General features: G+C 42.7%; 1 protein-coding gene across 1 annotated transcript in view; it reads right to left on the reverse strand.

Moving 5' to 3' along the window:
• Window positions 1-25898, reverse strand: part of LOC134540938 (cell adhesion molecule Dscam2-like) — a 147759-nt gene that overhangs the window by 77878 nt on the left and 43983 nt on the right. The window contains exons 4-14 of the mRNA XM_063384019.1: window positions 21727-21869; window positions 16372-16540; window positions 10240-10379; window positions 8492-8609; window positions 4984-5390; window positions 3906-4004; window positions 3752-3850; window positions 3598-3696; window positions 3249-3542; window positions 2334-2588; window positions 1440-1455 (exon numbers count right to left, since the gene is read on the reverse strand). Of these exons, the coding sequence (XP_063240089.1) occupies window positions 1440-1455; window positions 2334-2588; window positions 3249-3542; window positions 3598-3696; window positions 3752-3850; window positions 3906-4004; window positions 4984-5390; window positions 8492-8609; window positions 10240-10379; window positions 16372-16540; window positions 21727-21869 (1839 nt within the window). The remainder of the gene's footprint in view (window positions 1-1439; window positions 1456-2333; window positions 2589-3248; window positions 3543-3597; window positions 3697-3751; window positions 3851-3905; window positions 4005-4983; window positions 5391-8491; window positions 8610-10239; window positions 10380-16371; window positions 16541-21726; window positions 21870-25898) is intronic.

Raw genomic sequence — 25898 nt, forward strand, 5'->3', positions numbered from 1 at the left:
ATATTGGGAATGTGCCTAAACAAACTTTATAGACAATAAGTTACGTCATCCAAGATTGTAATCAACGGACCTGTTAGGGAAAACTAATGCTTTCTTAATGATGGTAAAATTAACCGTAATATGGTGGTTGTAATGAGTAATTACATTAGATGTATTTTTTTTTAATGCGAGATCTAGATCTGCAGATGTGTGTAAATGGTTCTGTATTCAATGTACCAAGCCAATCCCAAGCGGGAAAATTAAATAGTAAACAGGCAGTGATGCTTTCAATTATTATTCAGTTCATTTTTTTTTTTGCCTAGGGACCGTACATCTCACTGCATTTAGTTGGTACTGCCTTCTGCGATCTCCGACTTCAAACTCGAGCGCCTTAAGTAAGGCCTCACTGTCAAGCATTTAACATCGTACATCAACTATACAATACATACACACTGTAACAAATGTCAATAGCCTGTGGGATACTGCTTGCTTTAGAGAGGTGGCCATGTTGGTATCAAAATTGTTTCTCTGCCTTGAATATCGGCCGAGGCCATAATGGTGGACATGACAAAACAGTTCAAGAATAGATAACAGTAATGAATACAATAAACACATGGACAGCAAGGCAATATCAGCTGATGTCAAATGATACATGCCTAGAGGCACTGATGTTTCTGTCAGCCTACACTTGTTTGTTTCCCATATGTTGCACTCATCTTTGTTGTCCATTCTTTAGATATTTATATGGCATGGAATTATTGTACGAAAATCTTCCCCACTGCAAGTATCATTCAAAGAACATTACCCCACATTACCATAATAGTGCTTGACGTCGTCCGACCGAAGGCCACCCTAAAGCCCGACCTGCAACTGCCAGTATCCGACCCCACTAATGGAACGCACCCCTAGCCATAGCCCACCCAAGTCAGGCGAACACCGGAACAAAAGGTATAATTAAAGACCATGCCCCAATCAAACATACACCGTGGTTCCTGGATGTTATAAATTAAACATAAATTAATGATAACCTTACTTTTCATTGAAAACCCCATACAAGGGAAGTGCGATGTAGGAGTGGCCGGTTCGCTCACGTGTGGATTTTTATTAATACATTTGTGAGTGCTCCCCCTGCAGCCTTCAGCCTAAATTAATTAAAGTAGTGAGTGACTAAATTTATAACCTCTCAAATTTTTGTGTATCATTCGCCACTGGAGCAGTCAACAAGTGACGAACAGTCTCCAGTGTGACTCACATTATTTAAACGTAATTAATGTAAACTTGTTGAATCCAATTCCTAAAACATATCTGTGTATTAGATTATTTCTTATTATTTAATGTGTGAATTTAGAGCCACTTTCAATATCTTGTTAATTTAATAATTTACGAATAACGGAACTTTAGAAACCTTGGCGCGAGAGCACGCGGAGCCCTCCCCTCTCGCCAGGGCCAGACGCCAGTACCGAGCGACTCGCGGACCTGGACGGACGTGGGTCCCACAGGGAGCCTTCAACCATTGTCTTCACCGATTTCTTTCCTGGTAATTATAGTCACTCTCCAAAACCTTTTGTAATTAACTCCCCGTGTGCGCCCGGTCCTTTTACGGTGTAAGGCCTATCCCAGCCACTTAAATGTAAACTCCCCGCACAATGCATTACGTGGGGCAGTACAGCATACGGCGCGGGCCGACTCCCGCCATCACAGACGTTTGGTTAATCGCCGAAGTGCACAGGCACCAGCCACAGCGTCTAAAGGACTCTTAACTAATTTCATAGCGAGCCGCGGTCCAAACAGGTGGACCCGGCCATCGCTGTTCGCAATTTACAGGATTGGTCGACTCCAATTGATATCTCCCCTCTCAACCTCGACTGGCGTGAGGACTTAATATTAGTGACGGCGCGTCAGAGCGCCCAGTGTCAACATAGTGTAATTGGTGTAGGGAAAAATAGTGTAACCATAACTGCAAGTGTAACTACCAATTCCAATTAAACGTCCACTGCGCACACTCCGTGCGCGACGTGTTATGACAGTGTAAACCAGACTCATGTACATTAATTTGTGAACTTCCCCAATCTAGTTAGAGATCAGCGTGCTATGCTGTGTGGGGCCAGTAGTGTAACAATAACAAGGGACCCCTCACACCACAATCACGGCCGCCATTCCTAGTGGGCCATGCAGGGGAATTCGCATCCAACGACCCACCTCGTGGATAGCCATAGAGCTAGCCTGGCGCCCTCCCAGTCACATTTTCAGCAGAAAACCAGCCTTCTCGCTAGGAACTATGCCGGATCTCGAACACGAGAACCCGGACGACGGCATGCTTGTCTAGTGAAGTGATGCACAAGGGAGGGACTCACTCATGATGCTGAGGCGAACGAGCCCCTGGGCTCTGTGACCCTGGGGGCCGGTCACGCTGCAGTGGTACTCTCCGCCGTCCCGCCCCGCCTCCGCTCGCCGCAGCACCAGGGCACCGCCGCCCGCCGCCCCCGGCTGGTCCCGGCCCCGCCCCCACCTCACGCGGCTCACCGGGAACCCCGCCACCGGGCAGCGGAGCAGCGCATCCGCCCCCGCCGCCACCGTCATGTTGAGCGGGGCGCGCGCCGTCGGCGGTCCTGCACATCCACCTGTTCACTGACAAGGTCATCTCCACAGATAAGCGATAGCTAGAGACCGGAAAAATTCACGGGTTCAATGGCCTCCAGGATAGTCTCCAATATCCTCTACACACTCGGGCAAATGCCACCTGTTCATTGGCTGCTGACTTGTCAGGCGTCTCGACTGAGTGGCCTGTGATTCGACACTTCTATGAGTGATGGGTCTCTAATTGGCCCTCAGTCCTCCAGATTAACAGTGAAACAATGACAGAAGCAGCACTAAGGTATAATTATTAGAATTTTAGCATAACACGAAATGAATCTGCGAATTTTTCAGGTCTCCCGTGATAGCAATCGTATGTTACCTGACATTATTCATGGTACTTGATTATCAGGCCTGCAATAATGATGAAACATAAACATTTATTGTTATAGTTTGATTATATATTTGATTACATCAATGGTTATGGGTTCGGACCAAATCTGTACAAATGATGGTATTCACCTGAAATAAAGAATTAGTTAGTTGTCGCTGGCAATGAGTTATTTAGTATTAAAAACATTAAGCAGGAAATGTCTGAATTATTCTATACCGTATCTTCATGAAACTGCCACAAGCTAGACCCTGAAGCAGAGGTAAAGAACGACAGCAGAAGCGTGAGAAAATGCTGGAGTTACCGTAGATGTTGAGCGCGGCAGAGTGGCTGGCGGCGCCCACGTGGTTGCGTGCCAGGCACGTGTACGTCCCGCCGTGCAGCACGCGCGCCGACGACACGTTGAGGTGCGCCACCACGTCGCCGGAGGCGTGCACGAAGCTGCCGACGACGTAGCCCAGAGGCGGCAAGGGCGCGCCGTCCAGCAGCCAGGACACCTGGGGGGGCGGGTCGCCCGAGACCAGACAGCTCAGCGACACGGAGGGTCCTGGCCGCATGGTCTGCTCGCTGAACGTGGACAGCAGCTTGGGGGCCATCGCTGCAACAACCTCCTCTGGCTTGCAACCTCGCCTCGTCACTGCAGCTGAAGTCACGACACTTGGGGGCGGCAGAGGCCAGACAGCTCAGCGACACGGGAGGTCCAGGCCGCATGGTCTGCTCGCTGAACGTGGACAGCAAATTGGGGGCCATCGCTGTAACAACCCCCTCTATCTTGCAACCTCGCCTCGTCACTGCAGCTGAAGTCACGACACTTGGGGGCGGCAGAGGCCAGACAGCTCAGCGACAAGGAGGGTCCAGGCCGCATGGTCTGCTCGCTGAACGTGGACAGCAGCTTGGGGGCCATCGCTGCAACAACCCCCTCTATCTTGCAACCTCGTCTCGTCACTGCAGCTGAAGTCACGACACTTGGGGGCGGCAGAGGCCAGACAGCTCAGCGACAAGGAGGGTCCAGGCCGCATGGTCTGCTCGCTGAACGTGGACAGCAGCTTGGGGGCCATCGCTGTAACAACCCCCTCTATCTTGCAACCTCGCCTCGTCACTGCAGCTGAAGTCACGACACTTGGGGGCGGCAGAGGCCAGACAGCTCAGCGACAAGGAGGGTCCCGGCCGCATGGTCTGCTCGCTGAACATGGACAGCAGCTTGGGGGCCATCGCTGCAACAACCCCCTCTATCTTGCAACCTCGCCTCGTCACTGCAGCTGAAGTCACGACACCTGGGGCGGCAGAGGCCAGACAGCTCAGCGACACCGAGGGACCAGGCTGCATGGTCTGCTAGCTGAACGTGCATTAGGTAATTTACTTTTGTATAAAATGTTTGTCAATTCATATTGCTAACACTTTGTAAATTTTTGTAGCTAGAGATTTCAATATTATATTCTGTTGTACCTAACTATTAAATATGAATATGGTAAAACCTGTAACATTTCTGGATACTGTTTTTTTGGTTTTGGTAATGATTATGAGCATACTAAAATATATTTATGGAGATTAGAATAATGGACGTTTTGTTAAAAATCTATGTTCCCATCATGGATGAGATGATTCAATTTGTGACATTAATTAATTAGAAGTGAAGTCCTAATTATGGTTATGGCACTTTCAGAAGCAAACAATAAGAGATTATGTCACTTTGGATATTTCATTTTTTATTACAAATGTGCAGCAAAAATGTGAAAATAGGTAATCATAGCTCACTAAGAAGAATGATTATGTAGTTAATTATGTTTGTTTGATAATATACAACAAGCAACAACACAAATTATCCAATTAAGAATACAAGAATAAAACTAAAATAAGTTCCGGCCGAGAATCTAACTCAGGACTTCCATGCAGACTCAGCACCATCATTGCAATACTGAAGTTACTCCTACCAGATGCCGTATACCGAGAGCTGAGATGTTTACTCATCACAAAGTGTTGACTTATTAGAGCCCTGAGATGTGGAGGAGCCGACGGCTGATGGCCGGAAGAGCACGCACCTCCGAGCACGAGCTGGGCGCTGGCCTGCGCGCTCTCCTCCCCGTCCCGGGCCACGCACTGGTACATGCCCTGGTCCTCGCGGCCCACGGCGGGCAGCGTGAGCGCCAGGTCCACCTCGGCCAGGCGGCGGCCGTCGTGCAGCCACGCCACACGCGGCGCGGCGCCCGTCACGGTGCAGCGGAACGTGGCCGGGGACCCCCAGTCGGCCACCAGGCGCTGTGGCCTCACCTGGGCCGACAGCGGCGAGGTCACCCGCAGCAGGGACTCCCGCCGGTCCTCGCCCAGGGCGCTGGACGCCGAGCACAGGTAGCGGCCCGCGTCCCCCGCCTGGGCGCGCGCCAGGTGCAGTACCGTGGGGGCGGCGGGCTGCACGTCCCGCAGCGTGCCGGACACCTCCCGGTACCACCTGCGCCACAGCCACCACTGCCTCATCTACTACAGCCGGTGGTCTGTCTACACCCTCCACAGCATGCCAAACACCTCCCGGTACCACCTGTACCACTGCCTCAATGTTTGTACCACAGCCAAGTCAATCACAGACATTAGTATCTTCATATGTATGACAGCAGTACAGATACCTCATGGTACCACTTGCAGCACAGATACATATGTACCAGAGCCACATCAATCACAGACAGTATGTACCACATACTTACTTACACCTCCTGGTACCACTTAGTACAACTACCACTTATGTACCACAGTCACATACATCAAAGCCAGTAAATCCTCCAATCCTTCACATCATGACCGGTATCTCTCGGTAATACCTGCAGAACAGCTACCACTTATGTACTACAGCCACATCCACCATGGCCAGAAGTATCTCTATGTGTATCCAAGCAGTCGGACACGACTTGGTATCACAAGCAACACAGATACTGCTTCTGTACCACATGTACGTCAATCACAGCCCGTAATTCACAACATGCAACACGGTGCACCAGACCGACCCTTGCCTGTACCAACCGTAGCACAAATACCACTAATGACTTAGCCAGGATAGAGGACACACTTTGATGCACTGACATGTCGCTTACATATACAGCCCTTAACAGTTGTTCATCAACTTCGGGGGTCAGACACAGCCAGGGCAGCGCAGAGATTATTTACAACAGCAAGCCCTATCCAGTAACGTTCCTACAGATTACGAAAAATTACCTCAGAGACAGTCAAGGAAGTGGACATAGATGTCCTATTTTATTGATGATGGTTAAAGAGAAGTTATGAGTCAAAAAAACTCTGTGATATTTTGGGGCTGAATAACCTGCAATTTTAATTGAAATATGTTAACAAGATAGAATTTTAAGTATGATGTTTGCAGCTTTTCGGATGTGATTTGGGACTTAAAAAGGCCCACGATAAGAAAGTTTAGGTAAACTTCTGGGATTTTCACTGATTGCATAAGACTTATGCAACGTTCGTTGAGATAATTATCTCACCATGCCTTGTTCCATTAACAGTATGTTATTAAAGAGGTGCTAGCGAAATACTTAGTGAAGTCTAGGATTCAAGTAATAAATTATGTTGACATCCAGTAACTCTTCAGGTAAGCATAGTTGTCGGCCATAATCTTAGTAATCTGCAGAAAGACCAGGATGATCTTAATGCCAAGCTCAACTGATGCCAAGAAGAACAAATGATAATTAGTTATATCATAAAGCAATGTATGGGAAACTTAAGTTGCCTGCACATTTACTTCATTGGCAAGGTGAAATGAAGTGTTTTTTTTAAACAAGTCATTATAATAAGGTGGCTGAGGTCCCTGCAAAATGAGAAATACTTGAACTCTCTTACTTTTCCGGCAATGATCTGTTGAGAATGGCCAAAACTTGCTACCAAATTGGTGTAGAATACTTTGGCTATAGTTGAAGCTATAATATTCTCTTTTGGATCTACTTTAGACAACCATGTGAATCAGTCGAAGATTGCTATAAAGTACTGATAGCCTTGGGAGATAAGCAAATGTCCCAACATGTTTATATGAACATGTTTAAACAGGATATAGTTGACACAGAAGAAACTTTAGGTGCAGAAATGGCAATAATTTTTATGCTGTCGTAATATGAAGGCACAAAACTTTTTCGGCAGTCAGACTTGATAGATATCTACACAAATATTTGAGTTACTATCCTAGTAGATGCAATTATGTATGTTTGAGCCCGTAGACATATTCGTTTGAAGGTTTTTGGTGATGAAGAGTCTGCCTTTGGATGAAAACCGTTGTAGGAAGACTATAATAATGGCGTTATTTCTAAATAATCCCAAAATAATCATGCATGCACCAAATTGATGAATTATCCTCAGGCTATGAAGCAGCTAGGGGCATGGCAATCTTGGGTCTAGGTCTAAGTCATGACATACACTCTAAACGAGGTCGTGTGTCCAATTACGTGACGAACATCTTTTGTGCACAAAGTCCACGAAACGGAATCGATAATGCGAGAAAATACATTGGTTTTACAAAAAAAAAAAAAAAAGGAAATAAAAAGGTCCTGTGATCTGTGATGACAGCAAAGCCTCGTTCTCCTGGCACAATTGTTGGATGTCCAAATAAATGGCCAACAGCTTTCGATCGTGGGCGCCAGACTTTATCTTGAGCTGTGGTTTGTTTTCTTAGAACAAAAATAATATTTAGCCAGAATTTTATATTTACTTTTATATTTACATCATTTTTTTCACATAGTTGCCATTCGATTCCAAGCACATTTCGCAAATCTCTACCAGTTTATTTAACTCCTCAGCGTAGAAGCTCGCCGTCTGGGAATGGAATGAACTCCTCAGCCATAGGCATCACGGACTACGAATACGCAATGCGTGTAGCTGTAGCCTAATTACAAGCGCTAAGTAAGCATCTCCGGAAAATCATAAAAGCAATCTCAGTACTCAAGTCGAAAAATGATGTCTACAATTTTTTTTTTCATTTTGGTTGATTTAATAAAATGTGAGTCAACAATTACAAAAAAATGTACCAAATTAAAATCGTCAACTGGTTTAATTTCCAGGCGGCCTAACTTCTATGCAATTGAGGTTAAATAAACTGGTAGAGCATTGCAAAATGTGGTGTAGATATATAGTAAACTAAAACTTTCAAAAAACCTTTTTTTCACGATTTTATTTATTTTATTTTTACTGACCAAACGGTACTTTATTTCCGGAAACGCCTCGTACTAATGATTAGGTTTTTATTCTTGTATGTTGCTGGACTACACTAAAATTGCTTAAGTAGTTTTGAAAAATTATTATACAAGGATTGATTGTAATGCAAAAGCTAGTAAGCCAACTCGGAATAAGGTCATGCACTGGAAACAAATATAACTTTTAAAATGTTTCCACAAAATTATAGTATAACGACCAGGTACAAAAAATTTTGTGCTCAAAAATATTATACCTCCATGACAAAAACAATCTAAACCATTTGTACGTCTATTTCAAAACCATTGTTCTAGCAAACAAGTCGTTGCTGATCTGACTGCTTCGCTAACGGATGTAGCTGAGGAAGCGTACCTGTATGAAGGAGGGGGGTTGCCTTTCCCGACACAGACCAGTTCTGCAGTGTTGCCAACCTTCACGTGCAAGCTGGACGTTATGTGCTCAATGACTGGGGCCATGTCCTCTTCAGATTCTGCACAGGGAGATCAACAACAGCTCTTCAGCAGTACATCATTTGCTCTTGTGCTTGCATTTACACCTTTTTTGACGTGACAACGTCTAATAAATCGATGAACGCCGGCTGCACGCACGAAAAAGTGTCCGGTAACGCACATTGTCCCGTTACGCTCATTGTACGCTTGCGCCGCATTTATCTCTCTTCCACTTGATTGGAACAACCATCGATTTGACTTTTTCCAGGCACATTAAACTTGAAACACTCCCATTCGTTTCCTACTTTTCCTATCATCGTCCTATCCTTAACAGAATAACACAGATTGGAAGAAGTTAAATAGCAAACATGTATAAAAGTTATAGTTAAAATAATCTCTTCGTTAGAGTAATAAACATATTTGAATTAATGAGTGCAAATAAAAGTAAATTTATCAATTAAATTGTAGATTTCATTTCACTCCTTCATACAAAATAGTGATAATTCAATAGAAATTATTCAATTTTATTCATAAAAGTATGCAATCATTTCATCAATGTTTTGTTATGATGTCACGTTAAACTATCGTCCGTAAACCGACTTTATAAACAACCAATTTTTTTCTCTAATCCCACTATCCTTATAGCTGCTTGCTCTGACTATTCATTATAATTTAATTAGAAAAACTTAAAATACATATTTTTATGTGTACACTTACTGTAACTTTCAATGGCTTCTTATTGGAAAGGCCAACTAACGCGTGAGATATTAATTGCATTAGGCAATAGCAAACATTTGCTCGGAAAATAAATTTTCTTTGAGAATGGTTTAATTGACGTGATAACGTCTTATAAATCGACGAACGCCGGCTGCACGCACGGAAAAAAGCACGACTCATTGTCACGTTCCACCTGAGCCCGAGCGTGCGAAAAATCCGGCCAACCACCACGCGAGAAAAATCTTCTATAATAATTACAAACAGGTTAAGGCCGGGCTTTTTAAAATCCAGCCAATTTAAATCTCATGACGTTATCAAGTAAAATTTATCGTCCGTAAAAACCGACTTTAACAAGACAAAAAAAACCTGCTTTTTTTTTTTTTAATTCTAAAACGTGCACATTACAAATATTATCTTTGGAAAATTTGTGCAATGGGAGTGCATGACTTGGTGTAAGCTTTTGGACATACTCCATTGCCAAGCACATCGCACCCTGAGCACAAGACTATGGTAACTCAAAAAATTGAGTTTTTTTTAGATATTTTTACCATAAGCAGGAAAATAACATTATCTGGGCACTGCTAGACTATCGCAATATTATATTTACTTTTACGGGAATTATGGCAAATAATGTAGTGTTGCACTCTGGAAAACATCATAAAAGAATATGTGCAAGACTATGGTATCTGAGTTGTGATAGTATTGCACTGAATTTTTTGAGTTACGATAGTCTTGTACTCAGGGTGCGACATGTATGTCTGTAGAAGAAAAAAAAACAACCCAAAAGACAAAAACACAAAATTAATTTTTTTTTAAATTTGTGTTTTTGTCTTTTGGGTATTTTTTTTGTTTTGTTTTCTTCTACAGACATACATGTGCTTAGCAATGGCGTATGTCCGAAAGCTTACATCAAGTCACATCACAAATGTGACGCATGTTCCGCGAGACACGCACCTGAGACGATGATCTGCCCCGGAGCGCTGAGGCGTCTAGTCCCGGTCAGCCTGTCGACTGCCCAGCAGTAGTACCTGCCGTAGCTGTCCCCTGGGGCGGTGTCCCTCACGTGCAGGTCCCCTTGCTGCGTCACCCAGTACCTGCACACGGCGCGGGTACCCTTGGTACCCTCGTACCGCGCTGCGCCATCCCACCTTTGAATATATATACTGTATAGAAGTCGCCAGCCCAGGTTACAATTTCCAATACGGTTTTGAGCTAGTTGGTTAATTCACCGCCGCAATCGCCACCATCTCTAGGGCATCGACTCGTGGTGGTCCCTAGCGGACAAGTGTCGAACTCTTCAAACACCCCTTCCCCCTCCCGTTGAACGACCTTGAGCTGAAGTGAATGATGGGTGGGTGCTGCGGGGGGGGGGGGGGGGAATGACAGCGGGCGACAGTGCTGCGCTCTAACGTGTAAATAACAACTAAGACGATACAGGGCGTAACGGCAGCGCACTGCAGCGGTGAAGTTCCCAAGCTGCTCATCATTCGCTTCTGAAAAACGTAGAGTAAATCCTATCCACTCGCGACTTCTATACAGTATATATATTCAAAGATCCCACCCTGGGCTGGCTGGCAGCCCGGCGGGGAACGACTAAAGTCGCCCCCCAAACAACCAGTGCCACCCACAGCAATGTCCAAGCCCCCAACCCCCGCGCATGGTAGACTCTTTTCAACTCTGTCCAACTCTTCTTCCGGAACCATCCTTCTGTTTTCCCGTATTCAACCTGCTTGCCAATAATGCATGAATTTTCGCATCCCGCATGTAAGTGCCCACGGGTTTTCCCCTGTGTCTATGCAGGTTTTTACCTGGGCCCAACTTATCTAGTTTTATAGTCTAGAACAGTCAGTGAGGGGAGTTAGTCATTGCGCCAATCGCTGCCATGGGTGGCCAATCCCCCTCCTATAGAGCACCCCCCCTCTTAGATTGCAGTGTGGAAGTAAATGGGCGCATTCTCTCTCTCTCTCTCTCCCTAACACACGCCGATTGCCGTTAGCACTGTCCTTGTTTCTTCGTGCGTTGTTGCCAAATATTAAACGAAATTAAAATTTTAATTTTTGGACCAAGCTTTTTTTATATTGTAAAGCATCGAAATACGCATCAGGCAATTCTTATTTTGAATACTTAACAATATTTTAAGTGTCCGAAAAAATTAAAAAAACATAACTTATTCGCTGCGAACTGTTTTGAAGTATTCCGATATGTTTCACATAACAAAAACCTACATGTGTATTTCATTCAGATTTTTTTATTAATAAATTAATGCCTTAGGACGCCACCGAACAAATGTTAAGACAAAAACTGTACAGATTTCACTTAAATATTTTTTTTAATATATTGAAATGCATTTTCTCACAAACTGACACATCAAAAAGTTGACCAGCGGGAAAAAATTTTTCTATTAAAGATAGATGGGGGACGAAAGCGTGAAAAATGTTCAGAATGAATTGAGTTAGTTTTAAAAAGCATCTCAATCTTAATTTCTTCTACAGTTTCCGTGGAAATAGCTGTTAAAGATGTGTCTAATCAGTACAAGAGCGCGCGCTGCCGTCGTAAGAGGAAACAGGGTCGTGTGTTTAGATAAGTGGGGTTCTGTCCTAAAAGCAATTTCAATTACATGGCTTCCTTAGTCAACAAAAATATTTTAATCGATTCTTGAACATAATATGTAAAATGTATGAAATAAATACGAAGGAATTTAATAGCGATCATGGTACAAAATTTTGAATTATTTTTCTATCCTGCTCAACACCAAGCATCTAATCAAACATTGTTTTAGACAAAGTTTTGGAAAATAATTATGATATTTACAAACAATTTAAACAGATTTGATAAGGTGTCTACTAAGGCAGTTACGTTTTTTTTTGTCCGGTGAATTTTTTTTTCGAACCCATGCAGTTATAACTGGTCGTATCAAAAATTTATTTAGAAAACATTTTTCGGCATTAGGTACTCCGAGTTATCATACGTTAAAACAAATTCGATATTATTCATATTATGGGAGTTGTTGCGATTTTTCTGTTTTTAAAAAAATCTTCCCCATTTCGAACCAATTGTTCGGATATTTCCCATAACTTACTCCACCGAGAATTTCCATTACCGTATTTTATTTATCATTTTGGACATGACTTATCCAAAAATACGGCATTTATCGGGCCCATGAAAATGTGATATATATATATGGGATTTTTAGAACATAAAAGAAAACTATAAGAAATTTTCGTCTACAATAGGTAATTTTTATTTGAAATTTGCATAAAAGTGGCATTATTACAATTTTATATGTGTAATAGTATAAAATATTATAAATTACGATATGATTTCTTAAAATGCTTCTTGTTCGATCCGAATTACAAAGACACGCATCTCCTGAAATTCGTAATGTGTTAGAGATTTAGCAACAGCGCGCGACATAAGCCGTGTACTGCAATCTAAGAGTGGGGCTATAGCACATGATGCATGCTCCCTCTCCCGCATGGCTTAAACTCTGCATGATTAGAGCGTATAGGCTTCGGCCTGAGACGCACTTAGAGTCTATCCCTAACCCAGACCCCTCCCAAACACACTTAGTTTTAATTTAGGTTAGAAAAAAAAATGTCATCAAACCACCACTCCCTCCCTGCCTCATTACCATCACGTTGTCTCCACCCTTCCGTGTCATCCTGTACCCGTGCAAACCAAACATCATTATCCTCACCCGCTGATCTCTTTGAAGTCATCGATCTGTAGCCTGGTGGACAGGACCATCCATGCATTTATTTGCATCTGTTGTCTGTCGAATTATTCCACGGCAAGAACATCCCTTCAAACGCTTCCACTTGCTGTTTTTGCATTAATGTTTGTAACTCCTTTATTAGAACGAGCAAATCCTTCACTTCATTCTGCAACTGCATATAATCTATTTTATGAGCGCTGGCATATTTGTTTACTTCCACACTGGATCACCCTGTGTTTACCAGAAATGGTTTGCCCCCTTCTCCATTGTCTTGGCTCTATTAAGTGTCGCCATCACAATGCTATCGATAAAAAAATACTACTTATAACTATCAGGAGTTTCACATTCGATATAAATTGATTGCTTGTGCTGAGAGTTAGATTTAGTAATTAAATTTAAAAAAAACTCTACAAAACAAGTTTATATGTGCCCTCATTATAAATGAGAATTCAGATCAGTCATATTGCTTCAGGGAAGTCTTAAATCACATTTAAATTTTACTTATGCCAATGATAGAACCACAGATATTTTGAAACATGCTCTGCGTTCATGATTTAGTAACAAACAGAGGGATGAACAAATACGAAATTAGTGTAAACTAAATCGAAGAATCAAAATATGTAATCTGGCTGCAGCCAATTGTCACAATACAATAACCTGATAATTTATAGAACTTCGTATTTCAAACTGAACCGAAAGTGGGACATAGGCTGCAGTAATGTTGATCCTGAAGCTACAAATAATGACTCCATTTAAATCAAAATATTAAAAATAAGAAAAATAATCGATAATGAAACAATATTTGTATAGTTAATAACCACTGAAATAAATAGTTCAGTCATGGATACAGATTAATTAATGAAACATGGAAAACTTAGATAATGTAGCTCCAACTAAACATTTTCTCACTATTAGTGACAAATGTCCAACATGCTATGTGTGACACGAAATAAGAAGACTATGAGGCAAGGGGTGAAAGGGTAAAATTTGTAACAATAAATAATGTACTGACTCATGGAACAAAATACAATTTACAATATGTATGTAAAATTTTAGAGTTCAGGTTTAGTTAAAACGCCACAGATCATCATATATGATAAGGCTGGAAGAGAAGGAAAGAAGTAAAGTGAAACATATTCTCTACCATTTTAAGATAGTGGCCCAGTGGTATGTTTCTTTCATCTGGGCACTTGGCCATTCATTACTTAAGAGGGATAGAATAAGTGCTACTGGTCTCTAGCATAAAATGGATCCTGATATTGCAATTTTATTTCCTACTAAGAAAATCTCTCAAAGCTAGTCATGGTGTGCGAGAGAAAATTCATCATTACCCCATGTGTAGGTCAGTGCTCCTTATTGCAACTTGCAAGATATTTGAAAACATACATAGGTTGAGAGAAACCAAAACATAACTCCTTCAACGTGAAAGGCAATCAAGAAATTTTGCTCTTTGTGCAGTGCCCAGTTTAAACGTGCAACGGGGCGTGTGTCTATTACATCTAAGCCCATGTCAGAAGCGAATTAACAGACTGTAGGTCAGTGAAATATCCCGCGAGCTCGTGTGACACGGGAAGCCTATGATGTACATTCCATATTGCACAGATCCGAACAAGCCCGAATATCTACCTTCGGCCAACGTCGGCATTAAAATGATTTGACAGTATTTTTAACGTAGCTATACTAAACCTAACACGACCAACCATCCACAATTTTGTAAAGTAATAAACAAAAAAACTGACGAAGTTGGCCGAAGGTAGATATTCGGGCTTGTTCGGGTCTGTGCAATACAGAATGTACATCATAGGCTCTTCCGTGTGACACAACGAAAATGGACTCGGGATCAGTGCATAATGTAGTTTTATGGACTGTACTAGAAGGTTCTCGGTCTTCGCTACCGTTGGTTCCAGCAAGTACACAAGGTTCTTAAGCGAGAGCTCAGACACGTAGTTCAACGGAAGTCACTGGGAGATGCTCATCGAGTACCAACGATGCCAGAACTCAGCCAAGACCGGCCAGACACCAGTACAGAAGAGGGAATAAAGACGCTGGTTGATATGACTGTGATATGTGGGAACGACAGGAGTATGGAATATCGAGAGAAAAGACCGTGGGTCACATGTTATTGTCCTTCACCAACATGTATCAACTTGCTGGGTGAGTTGATGGCCGGAATTGAGTGGAATGACGGCAACAGTCTTTGCCACGGCGAGAGTAACGGGTTAGAGTCCGCCAGCGACGAGCAGACACTCGCTGAGCGAGTTGGAGACCGCGAGGCGAGTGACCTGAAACGTTCCCCTGGGAGGGGGCAAGCAACGCGACGATGGGGGAGTACAGGAACCCGGGAACTTTCCATCGATGTGATCCCAAAGGGGATCAACACGAGGACTGGGGGTTGCTGGTTGGAGTCCAGTAACAAAGTCCGCCCTTCCACTGGGCGAGTACCACCCGGCCGCAAATCAGGAAGCAGATGTACCCAATCCACCACTTCAAGCCAACCACATGTTGTATAGTGAAAATGGAAGATCCGAAGTACCTCCCTGCCGACAGCATGAAGCGTGGTACCGCCGTGTGTTTATTCTTCTCGCACCCAACCCATCTCTTGTGGCCAGTAATGTGTTTAGTAGTAAAAAGTAAAGAGCCAGAGCTCTGCCTGCAACAGCATGAAGTGTGGTCCAGCCATGTGGCTATTTTCCCCAGACCCAACCAACGTCTTGAAGCCAAAAATCTGTTCATATTGTTACGAACGCAGACAGGACCGCGACACGCGCCAGGTTCGGAGCTAGCTGGCGGCCCAGCACGGCCACTGACGTCACGCGCCGTGCCAACGGCCGTCCACTGACGGAAGGCATGCCGTGCGTGTCTGGATGGAATACAAGGGTCGTCGCTACCCCCTCCCCCCTCCGTTCCCCGCGCATCGTCACGCCTCGGGCTATTATCGCTGAGCGGCCTTGGGGATTCCGCGGTCCCACCGCGCGCGGAGTGGCGCGAACGAACACCGCCTTTCTCGATGTTTCGGGCGTCGGGTCGCGGCCCAGGATGTCGCGACTCTTCACAAGCTGCTCTCGTCGGTTTCGAGAAGGGGCGCCTCAGGTACTCGAGCAGCCACGCTGACCTCCGTGGCAGTTCCGAGTGACGGGATCGAGAGAGTGCGACTGAGTGGCGCGAGACTGTGTGAGTGTGGACAGGCGCGAGGTAAGGGGCGAACCACTGTCGAGCCCAGCTCCAGTGAGGAGTGCGAACTGCGGAACTTGCACAGACACGGAGTGACTTGCGAATAAAACATTTTTTGGTGTCAGTGATTGGTGGTCGGACGTTTCTAAGTACAATTATTTATTATGAATGTAAGTATCAGGTGGTGACGTGAAGCCCACCTGCCCCCGGCGTGCAGCGTGGTGCGGCCGTGCGGCTCTTCCTCCCTCAGCCAGCCCGCCACCTGCAGCCAGTCGCGCGCCAGGCCGGCGGCGCGGCAGTGCAGCACCGCCACGTTGCCCTTCACCACGAACACGCTGTCCACCTGCGCCTCGAAGGCCTGCCACACCACTGCGGCAGCCAACACCAGTCCCACGTCCCAAAGTGCCGCAGTACCACAGTACCACAGTACCACAAGGCCACAGTGCCCTAGTGCCCGAGTACCCCAGTACTACAGTGCCCCAGTACCCCAGTACCACAGTGCCCCAGTACCCCAGTGCCCCAGTGCCCCAGTACCTTAGTGCCCCAGTGCCCCAGTGCCCCAGTACCCCAGTGCCCCAGGTCCCCAGTGCCCCAGTACCTTAGTGCCCCAGTGCCCCAGTGCCCCAGTGCCCAAGTACCCCAGTGCCCCAGTACCCCAGTACCCCAGTACCCCAGTACCCTAGTACCCCAGTGCCCCAGTACCCCAGTACCCCAGTAACACAGTGCCCCAGTAACACAGTGCCCCAGTAACACAGTGCCCCAGTACCACAGTACCCCAGTACCCCAGTACCCCAGTGCCCCAGTACCCCAGTGCCCCAGGTCCCCAGTGCCCCAGTGCCCCAGTGCCCCAGTACCTTAGTGCCCCAGTGCCCAAGTACCCCAGTGCCCCAGTACCCCAGTACCCCAGTACCCTAGTACCCCAGTGCCACAGTGCCACAGTGCCACAGTGCCACAGTACCAGAGTACCATAGTACCCCAGTGCCCCAGTGCCCCAGTCCCCCAGTACAACAGTACCACAGTACCACAGTACCACAGTACCACAGTACAACAGTGCCACAGTACAACAGTACCACAGTACCCCAGTGCCCCAGTACCCCAGTGCCCCAGTGCCCCAGTGCCCCAGTACCCCAGTGCCCCAGTACCACAGTGCCACAGTGCCACAGTACCAGAGTACCATAGTACCCCAGTGCCCCAGTGCCCCAGTCCCCCAGTACAACAGTACCACAGTACCACAGTACCACAGTACCACAGTACAACAGTGCCACAGTACAACAGTACCACAGTACCACAGTGCCACAGTACTATAGTATCCCAGTACTATAGTACCACAGTAACAAAGTACCACAGTACCACAGTACAACAGTACCACAGTACCACAGTGCCACAGTACTATAGTACCCCAGTACTATAGTACCACAGTACCAAAGTGCCACAGTGCCACAGTACCACAGTGACACAGTACCATAGTGCCACGTCCCATAGTACCGCAGTACTGCAGTACCACCACAACTGTCTCAATTGATAAAATTGTATCATGTGGTGCCGTAACGATACACAATTTCTGAAACCAAGCACATGAGAGTTTTCCGAATGTTGTCGAATAGGTAACTAAAATAAAATAAAAACATTTTTATTTTTTATTTTTTGCTGAATGTTCTTTCACCGCATGTCAAGCTTGAAATCAGCATCAGCGTATAAACTTGTGTCAAAAAGAGTGAGCCTTTAGAAACCTCAGGCAATGTACCTAGGCATTCTAACACTATTTCACACTATTGCTGAATATGTTGATTGCAAAAATATGTAATTTAATTTCTAATAAGTTATTCCAAATAAATATAAAATTTCTGTGCACATTTATAATCAATCCATGCTATTTATGATAAGTATATATTATTGAACACTTTGGGGTAAAATAGTAAAATCCCGAAAAATTTTGATCACGGGAAATGTAGAATTTTTTAAAATTCTCTTTTAGGCTAACAGTATTTTTTGGAAATATAAAGAGGCATTTGTTTTATGAATAAAATTTCCTCTCTCCGATTTCTTGAACACAATTAAAGATTTTTTTTACTTAAGGAACTAAAGTTATGTATTAATAAATATATGCTAGGTTAAGTGCTTTAATTAAAATGGTAGTTAGTGATCCATATTATGTTATGACACATAATGTAAATATACCACTGTTTAATACAAGATTTAAGTTTCCATATATTTTATTTTTAAATAACAAAATAATAATGTGTGTATGATTAGACAGTCGCTAATGACGAAGCAGTGTTAGCTCTATAACGTGTCTCGTCCTTTGTTTGCAGTATGCATTTAAATGGGCATATAGGGCGCGGTTACATGGGAGTCTGAACTACTTCAGGTGAACATGTTCAGCTGTTGAGTGCGGTTACACACAGTCTGAACATGTTTCGTTCGAGGCCCTTTCCCATTTAACTTAAACAGGTTGGCAAAGTAGTTCAGATCGGCATATCTTCTACATTAGCCTCTGATTGGCTGTTTAGAATATAAACAGTCCTTTGCAGAAATTCAAGATGGAAAGTGTTCCTGGCACAAGTTTGAGTAATATTTTACCGAATGCAACAAAAAAATCAACAGGTAATTATATATATAATTTTTTTAATTGATCCTGACCTTAATTTTCTTAAAACTGAGATAGATACTCTCGCTCAAAAAATAATAAAACATAAGCTTAAGAAATTTTACTGTGCATGTTGTTTGAATTCCCGATTTGTAAAAAAAATATTGAGCAATATGAAAACACATTCCATTTCTGCTAATAATTCTGTATAAACAAGTGAGAAAATACCGCGTTTTCTGGATACAAAATAGAGAAGATCAACAACAGTCATTCGTTGACAGTAGACAATCGGTTTTAGAGCTGAACACACTTTTCAGCAACTACCGTCTAACCGTACACTTTCGCGTTTGTAAACGTGTTTACTTAAACATGTTCACCTGAAGTAGTTCAGGGTCCCGTGTAACCGCGCCCTTACTCTCTCTTTCTAACTCAATATAGCTGCTATTAGCGATGTCCTTTTTCAGTGAGCTCTGTTGCCAGATATACCCAAAGAGCACATATAAGGTTTATAACTTAATCAAAAATTTTAAAAATGTACAACTAAAAAAAATAAAGAGAAAATTTCGGATGTGAATTTAGGAAATAAAATTTTGTGTTCAAATTTCATTCAGAGCATAATCTGATTAAATTAAATAAAAAAAATGACGAAAGACACCATTTTGATTTCAAACTTTTTTGCCATCAATTTTTTTCTTCATATATATATATTTTTAATTTTTAAAATGTGGGCCGTTTGAACAAAGTACGTAATGTCGTTATGAACTCTAACCAACTACTACAAATCGTTTCTCCTGGGATATAATTATTTGTGTTTATTATTTTATTTTATTTTAAGAATGTATATGTTACAAATAATGCTAGAAAAATTAAAAGTAGGTTTACCCGGATTAACTTTGTATTATCAAAGTTTGTTGGGCAAAGTTCAAATAGTAACGGTAATAAGTTTAAATTCGGCATTTACACATGTACACCTAGGTGTACCCATCTCTGACTAGGTAATGTTAGTAAAATCAAATGATTGATAAATTTGCTTTATTGATACATTAACTAACTTAACGAGCTCAAAAATGACGCAACACCTATTATTACCCAGCCAGAACTGGGTAGACCTAGGTGTACACGGGTAATCTCTCAAATTGAAATTTATTTGAGTGATTATTTGGACTTAACCGTACAACATTGGATCTTGTTAGGTTAACCCAGGTAAACCTACGTTTACTTCTTCTTTTAGCATTACCCTTGATATATACTGTAAATATACTCTCAAAAGACACTATATTTTTGGTCTTACAGAAATCAGGAAATAGTTTAATGGGTAAATATTAAAATTTATTATAACTTTCAATAATATACGAAATAACAGTTTCAGCGCTGAAAAGTGTTGAGCAAAGAACGCTACAACAATGGGTGGCGTACCGGAGATTAGGTGAGGATTCAGATGGGGCATTAGCCGTCAGTCGTGAGGCCATATAAAACCCTCCCCACCTCATCCCCCCCCCTGATTATCAAGTACCACTATGGTGGGTGTTGGTTTATATTTGCATAAGCTTTTCTAGCCTGCTCTTATTAACGACTGTAATTAAGCTGTTCAGAAGAAAATTGGACACAAATATTACTGGTTGGTATGTTCATATACCTATGTGAAAACTCCAAAACTAATCTTTATATAATTCAAATGTAATTATATGAGTTGACATTTTTCTCCGTTTTAACCTCCAACACAGGCACAGCTGGTAGATTTGTAAACAAACACCGCCATATTGGTACGTCTAGTACACTGTAACCTTTTTGGCTTCACCTCCTCTAACCTCCTAACACAGGCACAGCCGATGCGCTTGTAAACAAAATGCCGCCATATTGGTACGTGCAGTACACTAACATTTTTGGCTTCACCTCCTCTAACCTCCAAACACAGGTACAGTTGATGCGTTTGTATACAAACGGCCGCCATATTGCTACGTGCGGTACATTGTTAACCCTTCCTTTAACCTCCAAACACAGGCACAGCTGATGCATTTATAAACAAACGGCCACCATGTTGCTACGTGCAGTACATTGTTAACCCTTCTTTTAACCTCCAACAAGGACACAGCTGATGCATTTGTAAACAAACGGCCGCCATATTGCTACGTGCAGTACATTGTTAACCCTTCCTTTTAACCTCCAAACACAGGCACAGCTGATGCATTTATAAACAAACGGCCACCATGTTGCTACGTGCAGTACATTGTTAACCCTTCTTTTAACCTCCAACAAGGACACAGCTGATGCGTTTGTATACAAACGGCCGCCATGTTGCTACGTGTAGTACATTGTTAACCTTTCCTTTAACCTCCAACACGGACACAGCTGATGCATTTGTAAACAAACGGCCGCCATTTTGCTACGTGCACTACATTGTTAACCCTTCCTTTAACCTCCAAACACAGGCACAGCTGCTAGATTTGTAAATAAACGGCCGCCATGTTGCTACGTGCAGTACATTGTTAACCCTTCCTTTTAACCACCAAACACAGGCACAGCTGGTAGCAATATTTGTAAACAACATGGCCGCCATGTTGGCACATATGGTACACCGTGTCCCAGCTGTACGTGTGGTGTGCAGAGATTAGAGAAAGTTACAGATGGAGCATAAACACAGTTTGTAGGTATCTATGCTGAAGCCAGGGGACGTAAGGGGGAAGCAGGTCGCCGCCATATTGTGACAAGAAGAAAATCGCATTTTCTCATAAGTGATGTATGTATGGTGGTGGAAAAGTGCATGAATATTAAAAACAAATAAAGACTGTTGACACGAGAAAAATGATTGTGTACAAGAGTTATGTAGTAAACTACATTTCTATATACTATGTAAACAAATGGCCGCCATCTTCTTGCGTGAACAAACTGGCCACAGTGCTCAGAGCTTATGCTCCATCTGTAACTTTCTCTGATCTCTGGTGGTGTGTGGCGTGTGTGGTTGGCGCACCTGCCTGCACCCGGGCCTCGGTGCTGAGCACTGCGCCCGCGGCGTTCGAGGCGCGGCAGACGTAGCTAGCGGCGTGCACGCGCGGGTCGAACAGCTCCGCCGCGAACGGCGGGAAGTGCAGGCTGCCGTTGGCCAGCTGCTCCCTGCGGACACCAATCAGAGCGTGCCACGTCACGTCTGGCGCTCCGCGCCACCACATTTTAAACTATCGCCAAACAGTCGCTCTTCAACTCTCTCTATACGCTCTCGAGTCCATACGCGCGCCGCTAGAGTGCGCAGCCTGGATCGTAAACGTCTCTCGCCACCATCAAACTGAATTTTTAAATACAGTATCTTAATTTTTTTAAATGAAAGGTCTAATTCCACTCTAATAACAACAATTAGTTCATTAATGTTTCTTGTGGTTTACAGAAACAAAAAAAAATACTAATCAAGATTTTATCATTTAAATTATCTGAAGAATTTGTAATTTATACCCAGCTAAATACTCATCTAAAATTAAATTAATTATTTTATTTTAGTCAAAGTGTAACCAAAAGAGGAAATAAATAAATTTATTATCATCAAAAATTCCCTATTCTGTGGGAAACACCCATTATACGGAGAATTCTCCTCCTGTGGGGAAATACCCTTTCTGTGTTTAAGTCCCAGTCAGATGAGCAGATTTGCTGGGCTTCAGTTCTTTCATGTTAGAACTATTCTGGTTCAACATGAGTGGCAGAAAGCGGGATGTTTGAAGGCTTTCATTTCAGCATGCTGAGAAACAAAATAACTAACGTAATAAAAGAAGGCTGATTAAAAACTAACCACCCCCCTGGTATAAACAAAACAAAATGGGGTGTGGCTGTGTCATGGACACGGCCGTGTGTTGTACGTGAATACGTGTACGTAACAGGTAATATTTTCTATACAAAATATGAAATACGCTATTTTATTTATGTTATAATTTTTTTTTTTTTTTAACACCATATATATTCACTGTAACAATTTTACACTAATGTTTCATATGTGCAATCGATAGATTTTGACGAGAGCTGACAATCGAAACTTAAAACAAACGTCGTAGCTTCTCCGAGTCAAAAGTTACACTATATGGAAATCTCGAAAACGTCAGCAAAATGACCTCAAAATGGTGGCGCTATCCCCCTCCACCGCGCGCGAATGCGTCACAGTCCTCACTTAGCGTGACGAATTCTTTGATCCTTTAGCTCTCCGGTGGTGTAATTAAATTTTGGATGGAGACGATACATATGTAGCTGCAACACCAAACTGTATCCCCCGATTTTGTTATCATTGGTTTTTTTTATTGCCTCCCACTATGGAAGCCATTTTAAAGACGTGTTTACGTCAAAAAAAATTGGTTGTCTGTAAAGTCCGTTTAAGGACGATAGTTTAACGTGACAACGTCATAACAAAACATTGATGAAATGATTGCATAATTTTATGAATAAAATTGAATCATTTTTATTGAATTATCACTATTTTGTATGGATACAAAGAAGGAGTGAAATGAAATCTACAATTTAATTGATAAATTTACTTTTATTTCCACTCATTAATTCAAATATGTTTATTACTTTAACGAAGAGATTATTTTAACTAAAATTTTTATACATATTTGCTATTTAACTTCTTCCAATCTGTGTTATTCTGTTAAGGATAGGGCGATGATAGGAAAAGTAGAAAACGAACGGGAGTGTTTCAAGTTTAATGTGCCTCGAAAAAGTCAAATCGATGGTTGTTCCAATCGAGTGGAAGAGAGATAGATGCGGCGCAAGCTTACAATGAGCGTAACGGGACACAACGTAACGGAACCATGAGCGTAACGGGACATTTTTTCGTGCGTGCAGCCGGCGTTCATCGATTTATTAGACGTTGTCACGTCAAAAAAAAAGTTGTTTGGTTTGAAAAAAAAATTGTTCCCCCCCCCCGCCCCTCAGCCCAGGCTCCGATGTAAAGCTCAAGTCAAGGTCATAATCTCCAATGAAGTCCACTCGCAAGAGAACAATGATGGTTCCACAGGCGTAGGCGGATGACTCGCTAAGCGGTGCCGTGTTCATCTGGCGCAGAGCTGCCGAGGTCGTGGTCCGAGAGGGAGAGAGAGAGAGAGAAAGAGAGAGAAAGAGAGAGAAAGAGAGAGAAAGAGAGAGAAAGACAGAGAAAAACAGAGAAAGAGAGAGAAAGAGAGAGAAAGAGAAAGAGAGAGAAAGACAGAGAAAAACAGAGAAAGAGAGAGAAAGAGAGAAAAAGACAGAGAAAGACAGAGAAAGAGAGAGAGAAAAAGAGAGAAAAAGAGAGAGAAAGAGAAAGACAAAAAGAGAAAGAGAGAGAGAGAAAGAGAATGACTTAAAGAAAGAGTGAAAGAGAGAGAAATAGAGAGAAATACAGAGAAAGACAGAGAAAGAGAGAGAGAGAAAGACAGAGAAAGAGAGAGAAAGAGAGAGAAAGAGAGAGAAGGACAGAGAAAAGAGAGAGAGAGAAAGAGAGAGAGAAAGAGAAAGACAGAAAGAGAAAGAGAGAGAGAAATACAGTGAAAGATAGAGAGAAAGAGAAAGAGAGAGAAAAAGAGAGAAAGAGAGAGAGAAAGGATAAGACAAAGAGAGAGAAAGAGTAAAACAGAAAGAGAGAAAGAGAGAGAATGACTCCGCGCGTGAACAGACGGCCGTAGCTTCATCCGTCAGGGCAGCGAGTGGCCTCGCCGAGAGACAACCCCCTCCCCCCCCCCCCACTCCATATACCCAGGTCCTAACCTCTCACGGGTCACAAGCAAACAGCGGCCGTAATGACGTGTAATTCCCCCTCCCCTCCACCAGTCTAAATATTTGAAGAGCATTAGAGCGGCGTGTGAGGCGGTCCGGTGGAATTGTCATGCAAATGAACGCCAAGCCGCCGACTCGACGCCTTGGACACCCCTGTATGCTAAGCCTTCCCCCCTCTCCTACCCCCCCCCCTTACCAACCTTTCCACTCGTCTCCCAGCTAGTAATGGGTATTTAATGCCCCGGATGAGAGCGAAACACTACAGCCGACGGAAAAAAAAGAAATGAGTTCACCATTTGCTGAAACCGAATTTTTTTTTTTTTTGGTGGTTCAAAATCCCATTTATCCCTCTACTTACAGTAAGAAAATAAACATTCGTTTCTACGTCCTAGAAAAAATTTTCATCCATCAAGGACATAATTTATTTTTACAGGAAAAAAACAACTAAAACCCCGGAAGGAAAAAAAAAAACAACGCGGCAGTGATTTCGTTAAAAATTAATTATATTATGTTCTGTAAAAAAAAAAAAACTAGTACACGAGTCTTCCAGAGCTGGCTCGCCGGTTATGTGTGACTACCAGCCTCGGCAGCGAACACAGACTCGGTTACGTCGAGTCGAGATACGAGCAAATATATATATTTTTTTGACGTGACAACGTCTAATAAATCGACGAACGCCGGCTGCACGCACGAAAAAGTGTCCCGTTACGCACATTGTTCCATTACGCTGTGTTCCTTTACGCTGTCGGCGAATGCAGTAATAATAGGTTATGTTACAATTGACTAAAAAATTATGGTGATTCATATAATTGATGATAGATATTTGATTACATTTTATTTATATGAAAACTTGTTCATAATTATATTTAAACTTTATAGATAAACGCCAGTTTTTAAAATTAATTACAAGTCATATGGACGTGAACTGTTTCGTCGACTGTTTACAAAGTGAAGTGAAAAGTTAATGTGGTTTTCATTGCTTATTACAACAATTTCGGCAATAAAGGTTAATTATTCTTGCATTTTAAAAATCTGATTACTTGTATAATTTGAAGTATGTATTCTTTTATTATTAAAATAAAAATGATTCAATTTTATTCATAAAAGTAAGCAATCATTTAATCAATGTTTTGTTATGACGTTGTCACGTTTAACTATCGTCCGTAAACCGACTTTACTGACAACCATTATTTTTTTTGTTCAAACTCCTCAACTTTTCTTCCTAACGACTACGATGTCTTTAACCTCGCGTGTGCCTGGCTCTTGAATGGCATATTAATGTGCATTTTAAAAAAATCGAATAAAATCTTATCGATTCAGGAAAATATTGTTACTAAGGAAAATTTTTGTTTTATAATTAATTCGTTAGTTACTAACCTGCTAGTTTTAAAAAAATATATTAACACTGCATTT

This window comes from Bacillus rossius, chromosome 17 (genome assembly GCF_032445375.1).
Source record: "Bacillus rossius redtenbacheri isolate Brsri chromosome 17, Brsri_v3, whole genome shotgun sequence".
In the NCBI taxonomy this organism is placed as follows: Eukaryota; Metazoa; Arthropoda; class Insecta; order Phasmatodea; family Bacillidae; genus Bacillus; species Bacillus rossius.